The sequence below is a fragment of the Trifolium pratense genome, linkage group LG2 (assembly GCF_020283565.1).
Source record: "Trifolium pratense cultivar HEN17-A07 linkage group LG2, ARS_RC_1.1, whole genome shotgun sequence".
Lineage (NCBI taxonomy): Eukaryota > Viridiplantae > Streptophyta > Magnoliopsida > Fabales > Fabaceae > Trifolium > Trifolium pratense.
This window is the reverse complement of record NC_060060.1, coordinates 17,724,200-17,742,381: the sequence shown is the minus strand read 5'-3', so window position 1 is coordinate 17,742,381 and position 18,182 is coordinate 17,724,200. Positions and strand designations below refer to the sequence as shown.

Below are 18,182 nucleotides of genomic sequence, written 5' to 3'. Positions count from 1 at the left end.
ATCATCTTCAAGAATGCTCTATGAATCATGAAGAGAATGATGATTTGAAAGGAAATGTTTTAGAATTGAAAAATGACATTACAAGTTCTGTAAAATCTAGAGAAACTTTTCAAAACATAAAGGAATCACAAGTAGTAATTTTTGACAAAACTTATTTAAGTTGTGGAAATTTTCAAAAACAAAAGTCTTATGAGAATTTTTTTGTTCCTCATAAAGATAAAAAATTACAGAGATACAAATGCTCATATTGTTACAAATATGGACATATTGAATCCTTTTGTTTTAAGAAAAAATTCAAAAGAAAAGAACATTCTCATCAGAAACAAGAACATTCTCAGAAGGTTCTCAAAATGCATTCTTATTCCAAAACTTCCTATAAGAGATCAACTTATCATCATAAGAAGAAATCTTATAAGAGGAATGACACTAACCTTCAAGGACCCAGATCACTATGGGTACCAAAATTATTACTAACTTATGTTGCAGGAACATCTTTAAGCAGTCAAGAAAAAACCTTAAGACTTGGAAAATTGATACTCAAGGAATATGACTTGAGAAAGACAATAATTCCTCATATTTAAAAAAGGATGAATGTGATCTGCAACCTTTGGAATCATTGACAAAAATCAAACCAAAGGTATTTGTATCATTAGTAAAATGATTTTGCATAAATTAAGGATGATTGATATGTTAAAGGTGTAACACATAACTTCTCTAATTTGGTAACATTGGAACTGAAGTTATTTCATATTCATCCTCATGATCATGATTTTTCATTTAAAATCTTTATGTTAATACATAGATGAATTTTAGACCATATCATACTTTAAATGTTTTTGGCATAAAAGAGTTTTGTCAAATATGACAACTATTGCAAATTTATTCAAATTTGGTCTGATAAGATATTTTTCAAAATTGGTTGTGAAAATGATATAATTTGTAAACTTATATTTATTGTATCAAGAAGTTGTCTTCTTTTTCAAAAATACAATTTCAACCAAAAAACTCTTGAACCACTTCATATTGGTTTATTTGTTCTTGTCAAAACTACAAGTCTTATGACTTCTTTATTCTTAATGATTTATTCAATGATCCACTTGAACATTATTTTTAAGAGCATAAGAGTGGTGCCTTAAAAAAAGTTCTTTGAAAAATGGTTCATTTGTTAGAAGCTCAAAAATCATTTTCTATAAGTAGTGATCATGTGGAGATTATGAAAAACTTTCTTTCACAACTTTCTTTAAAAAAAAATGATATTTCAGTTGATTTTTCTTGATTTAGAATTTCAACAAAAATAGAGTTGTTTTAATGGCTAAAATATTTTTAAACGTTGAAAAATACTCTTGAAAGAAACCATAGATATTACATGTTATGTTTTTGAATCATGTTTGTATCTTGAGTAAAACTTCATGCCATTTTGAAAGTATAAAAATTCAATCATATCATGATTTTATATTTTTGATGTTATTACTATTTTTGGCATAGTAAAGAAAACAATTTTTGGGATACTCTCTTTATGCATTTTACTTTTAATAAGTTTGATATGAAGAGAAGATATAATAGTGGTGTTGATGTTAATGAACAACAACGACAAAAATCATGGATCAATAGATTGAAATTATTCGAACATCATCTTTACAAATACATCCAAAGAGTTGAGAGTAGACTTTCCATCATCCTCAAGATGGAACCTTTAAAAGCTCTATTGATATAACAATAACATTCTCCATTAGAATGAACAATGGTATTGGTACACCCCTTTGAAATTGCGAAGAAATGATTTAATTGTAGAGATGTTCAATTTGCAATTGGTGTTAAGATGAATGACTCTCCTTCATCAACTCTCAAGAAGGACTACAAGCTTCTTCACAACATATGTCAACATTGTGTATTTCCTAGAAAATGAAGCAAAGAAAAGGTTTTGGAGAATGACATGTTTGACATGTATCACCTTACTAAGTGATTGAAGCTGAATCTCTCACACATCATCTTGCAACATACGATCAATGCAGCAGAGTCTATAACAAGGAAAGTTACTCTCCCTTATAAGATAATCTTCACCAAGATTATACATATCTACAAGATTGACTTCAAGAAGAAGAAAACAGTCAACTTTTGCACTACCTTTGACTTCAAATGTTTATCAAATGAAAAAGGAGTTTGTTAATCTTGAGGACTCTACTACTGAGGTTGGGAATAAAAAGGGAGATAGGAATTTGGAAAAGAAAATAACTTGGATGATTTACTTAAATTATGTGTTTCATCCAGCAGATCAATCTAAGAAGGTTCTCTCTGCAAAGGCAACAAGTGCCAAAGGCAAATGAGTTCTACTTGAAGATAACCAATCTCAGTCCTACTTTTGTTATCTTGTCACCTCATTGAATTTTAGTTCAAGCATTGACATTGGTCTTGGATTAACCTCTTCTCAAACTGCTGCAATGATATTTGAAGGTTTTACTCTCACAACCAAACCGGTTAATCAATCACTCTTTTCACCATTGATGAATTCTACCCAAGGATCTCTAGAATCCTTTTTCAGTTCTGAATTCTCAAGTAATTTGTTAAAATCACCATTGATGGAATGACAACTAAATTTTCTTTCGAAGAAAATGAAAGATGAATAAGCATGTGGATCTCATTCTTGAAGGATCATAAAGTTCTAAGAACGATCTCAAGGAAAATCAAATGATGAAATCCAAATGTTTCTGATTACAACATTGAGTTATGAGTAATTTGTTCTAAACATGATTTCCTCTTCATCCCTATTACCTAAAGTTACTCTACCAGGATAATTTTTCTTAGAGAATATCTAAGAGGGTGAATTTACTCAACATTGGAGAATGCATCAAAGGATAAATCTTTTCTCCTCAATGTAGATGATTTTTCTTAGAGAATATCTAAGAGGGTAAATTTACTCAACATTGGAGAATGCATCAAAGGATAAATCTTTTCTCCTCCATCATCAATCAAGTGTCCTCTATTTATAATGATGAACATATGGTGGAATTATGAAACAATTCAAGATGCTCTCATCATTAAAATCTCATGAGAAGGAAGTCATTAAAAGAGGTACACAAAATTTTAAATTTAATCACATTTGCATTATAATAAATTTGAATATCTTTATGCAATGTTATTATGTGATTGATTGGATGATATTGAAATATAGAATGCTTTCTGAAATTCAAGTATATCACTCTAAAGCTTAAATTGTACATCAATTTTTTTTGTCATGACTTGCATATATTTGTGCTTTCAAATAGCTTTAATGCAATAAGGTTTGCACTCTTTGTTCATATACTTTTCATGATTTTTGCACACACATTATCTCTTTCAGAATATCATGTTAAGTGTGAAATGCATGAACTTCATTTTTTTGCAATATCATCTTTTTACACCCTTGTAAGCATTTATTTTTCAAATATGCTACTCATATTGCTATTAAAATATTGTTAAGGGTTGTTTAATTTGATCAAGTCATATTGTTTCTATTTTCACAATGATCAAGTTTTAATTTAACATGCCAAAAATCGATTGAATTAACATTTGTCTTAATTCAATTTTTTATGGTCTTGTGGCATATGTTTTAAAAAGTATATTGATTACAGTGCTAATCAACTTTTTATGTGCAAGCTATGTTATGTGCTTAATGAAAAATTGTCCTTAATGATCAATGAATAATTTTTGGAGTTAGCCTCTTAATTATTCTTCATGATAGACCAAAACATTTAGAACAAAAATGACAAAAACTCATAATTTAGATAATCAATATATGTCATATTTTGGTCTTCCATAAGTTTGACTTATAGTACTTTTTCATGAAAAACATTTTTTTCAATAAGTCTTTTATATGTGCACCTTTCTCAATATAAAACTTTGGATGAATCCAATTTTGTTGCACATCTTGATTAACCTATAGTTTGCTTAATTGATGATTAAGTATAACTTTTTGAATATGGCTTCTCAAAAAATTGAGATTTGGTTATGGCTTATGTAAAAGATCCTCCTTCAAAGGTTTTAAATGAATATTCATTTTTTGTTGGATTTATTATTTGAAGGATTTTAACAAGAGAACATATGATTGGTCTTCATGAAAATAATTTGTGTGTCTACTCTCCATAAAATTAGAATTTGGTCTAAGAATAATAGTTCTTGCACATTATATTCTTAAACTTATATTTGACTTTTTATTAACATAAAAATGTTGTTTCTACACTTGCGTGTTAAGTTGTCAAAATAGAATTGTGATCAAATATTTTTTTTTGCAATGGAGTATTCTTTGAATATTTTGCTTTGAAACATAATCATCTTCTTTATGAGAATATTCAAAAAAGAGAGAATTTGTTTTTGACAAGATGTCAATTAACTCTGATTTCGCAGCTTCCTCATATGCGCAATTTTCTCTCTAGTTTTAAAAATCATTGGAAGATTTTCAAAAGATATTTTAGTCTTGTCTATCATTTTCTTATTTTAAGAATGATCATGTTTTAAAAGAATGTACATCTCATAAGACTTAGGGGGAGTTCTCTAAATTTGATAATGTTTGACTTGCATTGTCATTGAGGTCAAAATCACCTTTTCTAAAAATTGAGTGTTTAACATCAATTTTTAAAAATCAAATGATTACAAATGTTTTAGTGTGATTTAATCATTATTCATGTTATGATTGCAATATTGAATGGAATGATTATTGATCGTCATACATGATTTGTGCTTTAATGTTTGATATATGAATGAACTTCTTAATTGCATGATTTCTATATGCAATACATTTCTTCTCTTGATTCCTATCATTGCACTTCATATTTCATATTTTCCCAATACTTTTTGATAGATGACAAAAGGGGGAGAGATATATATGATGGGAGAGAAATGTTAGATCGAACCAATTAATGAAGAATGTTATGAATTAACCTCTTGCATGTATTTAGGGGGAGTTTAATTAGAATGATATAAATTAAACTCTTGCATGTGTTTAGGGGGAGCTTAATTGTATATCTATGAACATTCTTGCATTTATTATTATTTCCATCCATAAAACATAAAATTTATTCAAAAAGTTTGTCATCATCAAAAAGGGGGAGATTGTTGAGGCAAAATCCATTTTAGTATTTTAATGACAACAAACCTTATGGAATAAATGTTAAGTTTTATGAATGGTGATCTACTGATGTTTGCACTTGAGTTTTTGTTGAAAGATAGATATTATCAAGTGGACGAGCTAGAGGCTACTCACGTCAACAAGTGCATTTATATACTCAAACAATGAAAGAATTGGAGTATCATCAGATAATTACAACAGTAGTATCACAAGCTTCAAGAAGATTTTTAAAGACTGTTGTTTTGAATCATAAAAAGATTCATCGAAGGATCAAGCAAGAAAGTGAGTTTCATGGATAATTGTCTTCCTCATCACTCAAGGATCACAACAAGTATTGAATAATCAAGGAAGAATTTGAGGATCATAGTTGAAGAATCAGGATGGAAAAACCTGCATCACAAGCTACTCAAGAATATATTGATTTTATGTGACAAGGGTTACAATGAGTTTTTGAGTTATATGCTTTGAGGATTTACTACTACAATTAATATTAATGGGAATGATGCATTCATTGAGGATCTTCAAAACCTACTCAAAGTATCATTTTACTAAAGCTTCTCAAGATGACAACGTTTGAGAATGATGGTCCATGAGATTTTCAAAGGAGCTTATGCACAAGGAATAAAAGTTTTAATCATTCTCAATGATGAGTACTCTCATGTCTCCACTAAAGAATCTTAAAGATCATCAATGAGCAAGCAACCATGTGTGCAAAACATCAAAGAGGAATTGTGGGAAGTTTTGCAGCAGCAAGATTTCAAGTTAATTGATCAAGATCACGTGTCTCACTCCTTGAAGAAAATCTTGAATGCTGGTTCAAGAATGCTCTGAGAACATTCTACAGTTTATGCTTCATTCTCTCCAAGGACGAGCTTCATAGCAAAAGTACTTATTTCTTTAAGTCAACTCTGTTCAAGACAAGAAAGCACTTTATCTTGGCTTTAACTCACAAGATCACAACAGTTCATGAACAATTAAGGCAAGGAATAAATTGGAAGAAAAGTGACTTTCCTCTTTGGACAAAGTTAATGATCAAGCATGTGCAACATGAAAAATTCTCAAGGCATCATCTCATCATGTGGATCAAGAATGTTTAGACAAGGATTACAAAGACCAATAAGGATGAGACAACACACATTCAACTCATAGTTGTCATGTACCTTCAAAGACATTATTTAATGAACATTCTCCAAGAGATTAATTATTAATCAAGAAAAGGAAGTACATGGAAAGGACAAGTGAATAGTTATGCAAGGACACCACAGCTGCATTCTCTTCACACTACAGCTGGCCACAGTTCTGCATCATTCTCCATTTGAAGATCAAGTGTAAAATTCGCCCAGATTGGAGAACACTCTCAGAATGATGTTGAGAATGACTGTCCTTTGCTTTTGAAGTTGCAAGCTCATCTACAGCTGGCCAAAACGTGCCTAAATGGTCTATAACAGATATACTTGGTGAGGAAGCAAGTAACAACTATCTACAGCCCATTGCAAGCTGTCATTATGGCCCTTTTGTTTGAAAATATGAAAACAACAGGGAGAACGTTCTGAGAAAGAACAGTCTGATCTTATTCACTCAACAATTCAGCATGAGCTGTCTATTTTGAAGCAACTAGCCGTTGGAAAACTTCCTTTGGGACCAAGGAACTGAAGACTCAAGGTTCAACTATAAAAGGAAGGCTTTGGCAACATTGAAGAGCAAGAGTTGAAGCTACAAATCATCAATCACTTGTTTTTGTCTACAAGTCATGAAACTCTTCTTTTATCACTCACACTCAAGATCTACATTCTCATCATACTTCTGAGTTTAGCGTGTTTTTATTTGCTTCTCAAACTAACCTTTGAGTTTCTAAAAGCAAATAACTCAAGAGACCATTTTTCAACATAACCCATTTTTAAGTGGTTACATCTTTGTCTCTTTATTTAAATCTCTCTCACTCCAAACATTGTAATCTCAATACTAGGATCAGTATATCATTTGAGTGAACTGAGAGTTTTTTCCATTGTAACAAGCTTCTCAATTGTTTGAGTTTTTGTAAAAGCTTGAAAATCCAAACCTTCATCATTTGTAAAAGATTGGCTCAAGTCAATACGTAACTATTGATTGAGTGACACCTTATAAAGTCTGGAGGACTTAGGTAGATCAAGCGAGTGAAGCTTGGAAGATTATGATCTTGGACTAGATCAAAGAAGAAGTGTAATTTGAGATCGGTAGTATCTCATAGTGGATAATCTCACAGGAGCGTGAGGACTGGAGTAGCCCATACTATTAGGGGGTGAACCAGGATAATTGTTTGTGTGTTGTTTCTCTTCCTTATTCTCTTTTATTTACTGTAAACACACATCACACAAAGCACTTCATTATATTTAATTTGAATTGTCACGCAGTAGAGAACGTTCCCAGAACAATCTATTTTATAGTAAAGAACGTTCTCAGACCAAGTTGTTCTATAATTCACTAACATTTATCCAAGTATACACTTGAGATCAATTTTGTAGAATGCAGGATTAATTTTTAAAAAGGGTCACAATTCAAACCCCCCCCTTTCTTGTGACTATTTCTTCCACTTCAGTCTAGAGTTCGATCCCCGCTTCCTTCACTTTCTAACTAAAAAGTGGAATTTAAACATATGGTAGGTGAGTCTACGCATTATCCAAGTTTCAAGCCTAAGTGAACTCTTGCGTGAGAGAGCATGTTAGAAATAATATAAAATTATTGATGTGGCTATATCATAACAGTTTAAGATTTTAAAATAATCGGTTATTTGACACACCTGACTGGACCACATATCGAAATACCTAAGAGGGAGGGTAGGTGGTGTGAAAAATGGAGAATAAAGTTGTGGCAATTATTTTGGTGCATGTGGGGAAATCATATCATATATGTATGGAGCAACTTACCCTGACTTATAATATGTATAGAGAGGGAATTTTTAAAATAATGTATATAGAGAGGGAATTTCTAAAAATTTGACAAGAACCTCATTCCACCCCAATTTCTGCCAATAATTTTGGTAGTGTTCCTTCCATTTCAGGCATCTAGTTAAAAATGGCCCATATTTTCCAATTGAAGGCATACATTAAATTCCAATTCACCTCCCCTCACAATTCTATTGCTATGGCCACATATGGGTTTATTTATAAGCAAGGTCTAGTCACACAAGTTGTGATTTTGATGCCTCTTTCATTGTTGAAGGGGCAAATATAAGAGATTTTCTTTTGCCACCTTACTGATTCTGGGCGTACTTTACAAAATTATCATAATATTCTTGTCTGCTACTTAGATCGCAGACATCCCTCAAAACACCTTACCTTAAGTAGCGGAAGTTATTTTTCAAAATTTCTGATTTTTATAACATTCGCTACCTAAGTCGCGGAAGGCAAAAGTAAATCTCCAAATATATTAGGTTTTGTGGACCTCATTTTTCCCATAATAATCTATGCATGGAGTTGGATTTTCTCATATTCACTCAATTATAGATGATCGTTAACCGTACATATCTTTTATATTATAAGCTTGTATACACAAGCAAACCCTAAACCCTAATTTGTTTTCTCTATTCCCTCCATTTTATCTTGCAATTTTTATTAAAAACATAATACAATTTTGTCTTAACTAGGATTCGAACCCGCAACCCTTCAGTGCAAGACAATATTTTCAATCACTATGGCAAGTATACCAATTGTGATTACAATTATGTGCAATAATAGATAAGCACCATCGATTTTCATAGGAAAGATTTCATACAACAATTAAACACCATTAAATTACATTGCACAGTTTAAACAATTAAAAACCGATAATTAGAAATCTAGCAAATCATTAAATCATACATTTTCTTAGTGTTTTATTTTTTGAAAAAATTTACATTTTTTTATCCTAATTCAATATTTTTTACTAATTAACTAAACATGTTAACCATTTTCTTAGTGTTTTATTTTACATAAAGAAAAAAATCATTGGACTTAAAAGTTATTTTTTTTTTAACTAAACATGCTAATAAAAAAATTATGTTTTTCTGAACTTAAAAGTTTGTTCATGTTGAGGAGTATGATTGATCGTATTACTGCAAATATATATATATCAAGGTGATATTTATGCAAATAGTAGTTGACTCCATGTATATATCAACGTGACTATATTATTAATTACGAACAAAATCACTTATTCACATTTGTTTCTTTTGCTAACAATGTATCATAACCTTTCCGGATCAAAGAAGATTGTTTTCTGAATGAGTTTTGGGTGTTGGCGATGAGAAATTGAAGATGACAACGACAATGATTTAGAACTTGGCATTCCATCAGATTTATTGATTTCAAATTCAGGCGATCCTCTTGCTTCTATCGTCGAAAGCACATATCTCCAACTTTTACAAAACATGAACGATATAACGTGTTTCTAAAATAGAGCTATATTAGCTCATAAAAATTCAATAGTCGACACAATAAATGATTATATGTTGGATTTAATTCCTGGTGAAGAAAAAACATATTTGAGTTATGATACTCCACTAGCACAGAACGTAGATGGTCAAACAGTGGATGATGTTCATACTCCCGAATTTTTTACACGATTTCTACGTCGGGACTATCAAATCACAAGTTGAGACTTAAAGCTGCAGTTCCTGTTATGCTATTAACGAATTTGAATAAAAAAATTATGATTATGCAATGGAACAAGACTTATTATTACAAGATTTAAAAAACGTGCTCTTGAAGAAAAAATTATTTCACGAAGTAATATTGGTGATCAGGTTTTCTTAAAATTATTCCTATTGCGATTTTAAGAGTTACTTCTAGAGAAGGATTAAAAATATTGATCATCGACGATGACGGCGAAGATACGACTAAAACTTCGAATGTGGTCTATAAGGAAGTCTTCCGTAATATATCTTCCTTTATATGAATATTTTTCTAAAATTAATGTTGAACTATCGTTTAATGTTATTCAAAAATTTTCATATACCTTATATTATTGCAATTATGATATCGTAATATAATTACATATCTTACAGCTAATTAGACCCGTGCACCGCACAAGTCGATGTTCTAGTTTTTAATATAGATATTGATTTTCTTTATTTTAAATATCAAACTTGAAATCTAGATCATTTATTCTCGATCTAATGATCACTAATGTGACAACTGTATTAATATATGTGAATTACATACCACAGAGACAATCCAACGCTACTATTGTTGATGTACTTTTAGATTGTCACTATTTAGGGATACTGTTACTATCAACGTCTCCATGTTTATGGTTCTTGAATTTTCGGATTGAAACGTATGAGAATGGATTTTTGTTAGGAAGCATATACTCTGACAGGGACAATTATATAGAAGGGACTATATGCCGCTAAGTAGTTGCATTGATCCAGTAAATAATACTATATCATAATAGTTGCATATTTGCGTTGCTTTCGAACGTATCGTAGAAGCTCCCTTATTATATTCGACATTTTTTTTTTTAGGTATTTATATTTAACATTTAACGGTAGGTTTTTTTTTATCATATATATTTTTGACACAGTTTTTATTTATTTATTATATATTGATGAGCAAGTTTTTGCTTATGAGCTTTAAGACTCTTATGAGCTAGCTAGTTTCCAATCCATCCCCATTTCTCATTGATTTTATATTCTATTTTGATAAAATTTCTCACCGAAAAATGAGAAATCACTTTGTATGTGAACAAAATCCTCTTAAACACTTCAGACTTTGGAGTTTTATTCTATTCTTAAAATTTGAGACTCTATAATAAAATGAAAGTGTAATTTAATAATTAGAATTATTTTAAAATAGAGTTTAAAGACTGCACACCGTCGTCAGTGTAAATTAATTTTATACTGACAACCGCAATAAGAATGAAATATTCTTTCACATCATATTAAGAAAGTGAGGTTTAGTGAGATAATGTGGCGAAAAATATGGTTGGTATTGATTGACAATGTAAAATTATTTTATAACCGTCAGTATACATATTCTTTTTTCTCTTCAAAATATTCTTTTTTACCAAATAAAAAACAAAATCCAAACTACTTTATTTAAATTGTAAATTAACATTTCAATACAATTTCAAACTAATATCAATCTTTTTCTTGCATATTAATATCGACACTTTTAACTACTTAAAAAGAGACGTACAATTTTATAATGAACAAGTGAAATATATCTTTCATCATGTTACAAGTTGAATGCAAATTCTATCGTGCCATTTAGTAACTTTTCTAAGGCTTTGCATTCTAATCATTTCTAATTCTAATACTACATTCATTAACCAATTAGTATTTTTATTTTTCATGACAACTGAATATTGATAATAAATAATATCTATAGATCTGTTTGATCAGGAAAATATAAGTACTTGACAGAACAATATAAAATTGTACAAGACATGATAAAAGTTTAAGGTATTGAACAAATTTTAGACAACATGATAAAAAGTTATTCCGTGGTTCAGTTGTAAACAAGAACTTCAGTTTTTATTTTGTTCATTGGCCCCCCAATTTATCTAATACCAAGAAAAGTTTTAAAATAAATTATCATATTCAATTCTTTATTTTTTAGCTGATCAAGCGCACTTATAATTTCATAAATAAATTTTTGAGGATTTATTACATGAGCATCCTTTTGTTGTCAGAAAACAAAATGGCAAACGGCAAACAGTGCCTAAAATTTATACCTACAACCATGAGATTTACTATTTAAACCCAAATAAAAATATTTAATTTAATAATATTGTATTATTACTTGTGCTAAATTTTCAACTAAAACAAAATTAGTTTTAAATTTTAATTACTACTTTCGTGTTAAATGTGTATCCCTTATAATTTTAGTTATATGTACAATATTTTTCCTTTTCATTGAAATTCCTTCTTCCAAAAGAACATAGCACCAGCACGTGAAGAGCACTAACCCACACGATAAGAAAGGTTCAAGATAGCGACATGGCTCCCTTTATGATCAGCCAATTGGGGCACTGTGTTTGATACAAGTTGCCAAGTTGACAACTTGTGTACCAAAGAAAGGTTAAAACTTCAAAGATTGAAAGCGACAATGAGGAATATATAGAAGCTACAATTACAAAGACTACCTTTAGAGCAAGCAAAAATTTATATGATGAATTCCTACTTATACGATTCTATATATTCACGCAGTTAATATGTTGATGATCGTTGAATTGAGATCAGATGATCTTAACCTTAATTGATATTGAGTTTAAAATTTAAACCGTTTAATCTCAATTCAATGATCATATATATATACCATATAAATGCACGCAATTAATGAATGCATGAGATCTTGAAGAAAAAAAACTTGGCGTAAATTGGATATTCTAAAAATGGTTGACAAACTTTTCCTAAAAATTTTAACATTGTTGCATACTCAAGTCAGCAATCGAACACTGGACTTTTAAAATCTAAATTTTTGTATGATATGATTGTGTCAAAAGAATCTTTATAATATATAGTCCAATTAATTTGAAGCATTCCTTTTTCTTTTCATATTGCTACTTCATTATCGGTCCTACTCTTGAGGGCAAAAGTAGAGGCCACAATCACAAGTAAAGGGCCCTCTTAAGACAAATGAAATGAAAATGTAGGGGCCAAAAAATGAAATAGTCCAATCATTTTTCATTATGGTTATTTTGATGCCCCCACTTCCCTAACCATCATTCTCTTACCAAATTGAGCAATGATGCGCATGTCAAAAGAGCTTATTCATTTGTTGATAAGCTACCACCATGGCCACACCCCACACCACTAGCTATACTTCCAAAGTTCCAATATTCAGGAGATAGTAATAATCTCAATTTCTCAAATGCTCATTCGATTCTAAAATAGGATGCTTTCACTTTTGGGGGGCCATTAATCAAAGTTCAACCTTATTGTACTATTTTTTTTTTTTTGTTTTGATAAGCAACCTTATTGTACTATGCTTGCAAATTGCAATATGTTGGTGGAGGCTTGTCCTTTAGTGTGAACATAATGAATGCTTGTTTGTTTTGACATACATCTAAAGCAATATCATACAGTATCTAAAATCTGTTTCTTTCACACAAAAAAGTGATTTATTGTAAAAAAAATTATAAAAAATAAAGAAAACAATAGTAGAAATGTGTTTTTTTAACAGCAAATAACGGTAGTATACTGAGATTGAACCACAACTTATTTATCTCTGTATTTTTTAACTCTTCATCCCAACCACCATCCATTAAGTTAATGTTGTATTCCCTTATACAAATGTGTGTTAATTCAAGACATATTGTATTGGACATCGCATTTTAACCCAAAATCTCAAGACATTAGGTCATGGGTCCTCTTACACCACCTGGTCAGGAAGACTTTCGATACAAGGAGTAAGTCGAACCTTCGTCAAACCATCGACTTTAATATCACCGTTGGGTCATGAGGGGCATTACATTGGACCTTGAACAATCACATGAGTGAGTTTGACACTACATCTTAACCAAAAACTTTAAAGCATTAGGTTTATGTGTCATCTTACTTATAACGTGTTCAACATCTACTTTTCTATCCGATGTAAGACTCAACTCATGCTTAAAATATCAACATATTTATGTCTAAATACTTTTTTATTTTATTAATTGTCTCTAGATACTCTAAAACTCCCTCTGGATATATCATTTCACTTGGGTATAACCCAATCAGAAAAGCAAAATTTCAAACAAATTTTATTAATTCAAATATACATGATATTCATTGATCACAATTTATGTTGAAATATACATCTGAAAATCATGATTAATAACTTTTTCTTCTGAATTTACTCATGTAGACGTGGAAAAAATTGACATCTTTTCCCAATTTACATTGGTAAATCTGGATGGGTGTGGTTTTTAAGAAAACATTTGATTTGAGGGTGAAAAGCAACTCTTTAATGAGTTCGACATTTTTTTTTTTATCAAATATTCATATTCCAATGGCTACAATTTTATCTTTTAGAGGGTGATCAATAAGTGTGCATAAAAAACGTCAATAAATATGTGTATGAGAATTTAAACTTCGGAGCTACATATTATATGCGATGTTCCTACCAACCGAGATATATTTACAAGAATATCCACGACATTTTTTTATATACATTAATTATCGAACAACTAAACATATATTTGTAGCTGCGTTAGTCATAAAAGTTGTTGTCAAAATTTCTGTCTAAATCATTTCATGATAATAGGCGTCTAAATGTCTGTAACAAAGAAATGCACGTCTGCTTTTCAATTTTTGTTTTTTACATTAATTTATTTATTCAATTAAATTTCTAATGTTCACAAATTATATGATAAGATTTGAGCTACTGTTGCTTTTGGATATTTATGGATTTTTTTATAGTAAAATAAGAGTAGCGAACGAGCATGTGTGCGAGTATAGTTGAGTACTTATTTTTTGGTTAATTCCATCGGTCACAGTAGAAGTAACTCCAGTAATTTAGAGTTCGGACAAATAAAATCTAACAAAAAAATTATGGTTAATTGTTCAATTAATGATTAATAAGATGCAATACTTATCATATTCATTAACTACCAACTAACAGTAATTGACAATGGGTAAAACGGTGAAAGGTAGAAAGAAGGCGTCATTGTGGAGGCAGTGGTGTGATCATGTGGAGGTTAGATACAAGAGGTATATATTCGGTAAAAAGTGCTTATCGTTTTTGTGTAGATGGTTTAATTTATAGAAGCGCTTGAAAAGTTGATTGAGATTGGAACAAATTATGGGCACTCTCTATTCCCCTCAAAGTGAAGCATTTTATGTGGAGGCTTGGTAGGGATTGTCTCCCAAATAGACAAAAACTCACAAGCAAAGACGTTAACCGCCAAGAAAATTGCGTCGTATGTCAATCCTACACCGAATATAATTGGCATCTTTTCTTGTGCTGTACAGATAGCATAACATGTTGGAGAAAGCAAAATATATGGTCCAAGTTGGAAAATATAATGATAAATGTGGACAGCTTTAGAGAGTTTTTTGTCTCTATGCTGCAGAATTTTAATGAGCAGAACTTGACGATTTTTGCGATGACGGCGTGGAGCATATGGAGGAGGAGGAATGTCCAGCTATGGGAGCAGAAATTGGAAACAACAGAACAGGTTCTAGCTCGCGCAGAACACACTTTGCAGAGGCCTGGAGGGATGCTAAACGCAATACACATCAGAGTAGCACCACATTTGTGCATATGCAGTCTGAAATATGGCAACCACCACCAACAGCTTTTGTGAAATGCAACATCGATTCAGCTATGTTCATGTCGGAGAAGAAGGTGAGTATGGGAGCTTGCATTAGAGATGAAAGAGGGGAATTTGTTGCAGTATTTTCTATCTTCAGAGATGGCATCCTTACACCAGCAGAGGCGGAGGCATGGGGTTTGCTTCAAGGTCTCGAATGCCTCGCGACATTGGGTCATAGTAAAGTGATTACTGAGATGGATTGCAAAATGGTTGTAAATGATGTGAAACATTATAAGCCTAAACAATCGGAGTATGTCTGTATTATTAACATGTGTCGAAGCTTACTTTCAAATTACCAAGACTATGCAATTGTCTTTGCATTATTAACATGTGTCAAAGCTTACTTTCAAATTACCAAGACTATGCAAAGCAGCAAGCAAACGGTAGCGCTCATGCTCTTGCACGAGCAGCTATATCACATGCTTCTCGCAATACTTTTGATATAATTCCTTCTTGTATTGCTTCTATTATTTTTTAATGAAAGAACGTAAGTTTGTTTGCGTCAAAAAAAATGTAGAATTTATTTTATTTTATTTTTCAATTGTAATCTATATATTACTACTTCAAAAGTATGATATTCCACTTTGCATTTATAACAATGGAAAACACACCAAATATGACAATTTCCTTCCAATCAATTTTTCTTAATTACGCATCACATTTAATTTTTACATTTTAATCAAGTAAACCTAAGTAACTAACTAAACTTTACCTACAAATTTGCTTCAACAGTTTTAGCCATTTAATATTATATTTGGTGGGGCAAAAACCACCGTAGTTTTGGCATATAGGCATAATCAACCTTCAATATTCGATTTGACAACTCTTTAAAATTGAACTCCATTTTGGGGACCGAATTCACTGCAGTCAAAAATAGGTGCAGTCGATGCAATTAAAGCTCCGCCAATCAGTGGATTCGTTTTCCATCCGTTATTCACCCTTTGATAGTTTTGTCCCAAAAGAAAATACATTAAAATAATACTTGTAGCAAGAGATAGAAAAAGATGACTGCAGGTAATCTGTATCCCGTTTTGGGCAACAATCTTTGAGCTTAGGTCAAATCAAAGATTCCTCAATGTGCGCCCTTTTCTTTTTCATAGGAGAAAGACACACTATAGGTATATCTTGTGCAAAACAATTAGTATGAAATAGTTCGATTTTTAGCAAGAAAAATGTCTATAAAAATGCAGGCAAAGCTCTAATAAGTCACAATAAAATGAAGGAAGCCTAAACATTTTCAAAATACAAAGATAGTCACTATAAAAGTGATGACTGTAGTACATTCCAAACAGGTTCATCACCCTCGTAACAGAAGACTGATATAAAAACCAGCCAAGGCAACTAAAATTGATGTCTAGATATGCTGACATAAACTCTAAAAAGCATCAACCAATGGCAGATGCTAACAAGCTGTTTGAATATATCAATTAATATAATTCACGAAAACCAGTTCGATTTAAAATACAGAACATTAAACAGTCATTGACGCATTATCCTGCCGCACAAATTTATTCTTATCAGAGTAATTTTGAACAAGTTTTCAAATATATTCAACTAACAGTTCATGTCCATATAAAGCTATTTACATCATTTGTTTCTCCATACAATTAAAAGTAGATTTAGAAACAATAATATTACACAGCTCCATGTTTAACTTTTTTCAATGGCAGGGAAACAGGACAAGAGAGAACTAAAACCCAGATATGTGCACGTGATAGAGTAAGTCTGGTGACAAATAAAGAACAAAATCGACCAAAACCAAAGTTGGAGCAAGCCAGAAAAAAGAGAGTCAAATTCAGACCTAGGCAAATGCCATTAACTCTATATTTAGATAGGAATGCCATTAACTGTTAAACATCTTCAGGTTAATGTTTTGGGACTACTGTTAGCAACACTCATTTTGACACCTCCCTTTAAATGGTTTCTTTTATAAAAAGTCGATACAGTTACCTCGCAAAACTTATCATTTCTTAAGAAAAGCATTAACTGAGTGTTCAAGAATGTATCAAAAAGAGTGTCTTGCTAGCATTCTTCATGTTCTAGATAGTACAGCATGCAAGGTCAACAAGTTTGCGTGGGAGCAACATATCTGAGGTAAACCTAAGTTATATAAACAGGCAAAAAGAGCAAGAACATATAGTGCTTATGAAAATGTGTATTGGTAACAGTAATATCTAAAAGCTTGTTTAGATTGGCTTATTTGAACTTATCTATTTACTTAAGCACTTGTGAGACTGTTTGGGACTATGTAGCACCAAAACTAGATTGACGATGTGTTCGTGCCAGGGACGAGTGTGGACACGACATTAACATATGTGGTTACATTAAATTCTTTAATTTTCTCAAATTATTATCAATGTCGATGTGGCTTTAGCTGTGTCAGTACTTCATAGGTTTGGGTTGGGAGAGCATATGGGAAGAAATTGTGACATGTCCATAAGCTATTTTAAGTTTATCTCAATAAACTTGTTAGAATAGCTTATGACAACAGTTTATAACTTATATGAAAACGGTTGGACTCTACAGTTATACATAAGCACCTATTCGATAAGCAAAGAGGCTGCAAGCACTTAATTGAGTTGTTTATCTAAACATACCCTATTGGTTTCAGAAAGATTCTTAAAAGAAAGCATGAAAAATAAGTAAAGCAATATCACAGCCTCTACCCAACAGTACCCTCTAAAACAGAAATTTAACTCAATTTATTTCTTTACACTAAATAACCTAGTTGACTCGAAAAACAGACAATTGTTCCCATGTAAAATCACGAATAAGTATCAAAATCATGATTAATCAGTCTACTCAAAATCAGCATATAAAAGGT

The 18,182-nt window shown here is 31.2% G+C and overlaps 1 protein-coding gene across 1 annotated transcript; it reads left to right on the top strand.

Annotated features, from left to right (window-relative positions):
• Window positions 1-14,673: 14,673 nt before the first annotated feature.
• LOC123904293 lies at window positions 14,674-15,836 on the top strand. The gene is made up of 3 exons (XM_045953977.1): window positions 14,674-14,764; window positions 15,131-15,608; window positions 15,698-15,836. The coding sequence occupies exons 1-3, from the start codon at window positions 14,674-14,676 to the stop codon at window positions 15,834-15,836; spliced, it is 708 nt and encodes a 235-aa protein (XP_045809933.1).
• The last annotated feature ends 2,346 nt before the right edge of the window (window positions 15,837-18,182 follow it).

Coding starts and splice junctions, on each gene's coding strand:
- LOC123904293 (XM_045953977.1), top strand. CDS start 14,674: ATGGGTAAAACGGTGAAAGGTAGAAAGAAGGCGTCATTGTGGAGGCAG. Junction 14,765..15,130: donor ATACAAGAGGTATATATTCG/GTAAAAAGTGCT, acceptor TTTAATGAGCAG/AACTTGACGATTTTTGCGAT. Junction 15,609..15,697: donor TATAAGCCTAAACAATCGGA/GTATGTCTGTAT, acceptor CATGTGTCAAAG/CTTACTTTCAAATTACCAAG.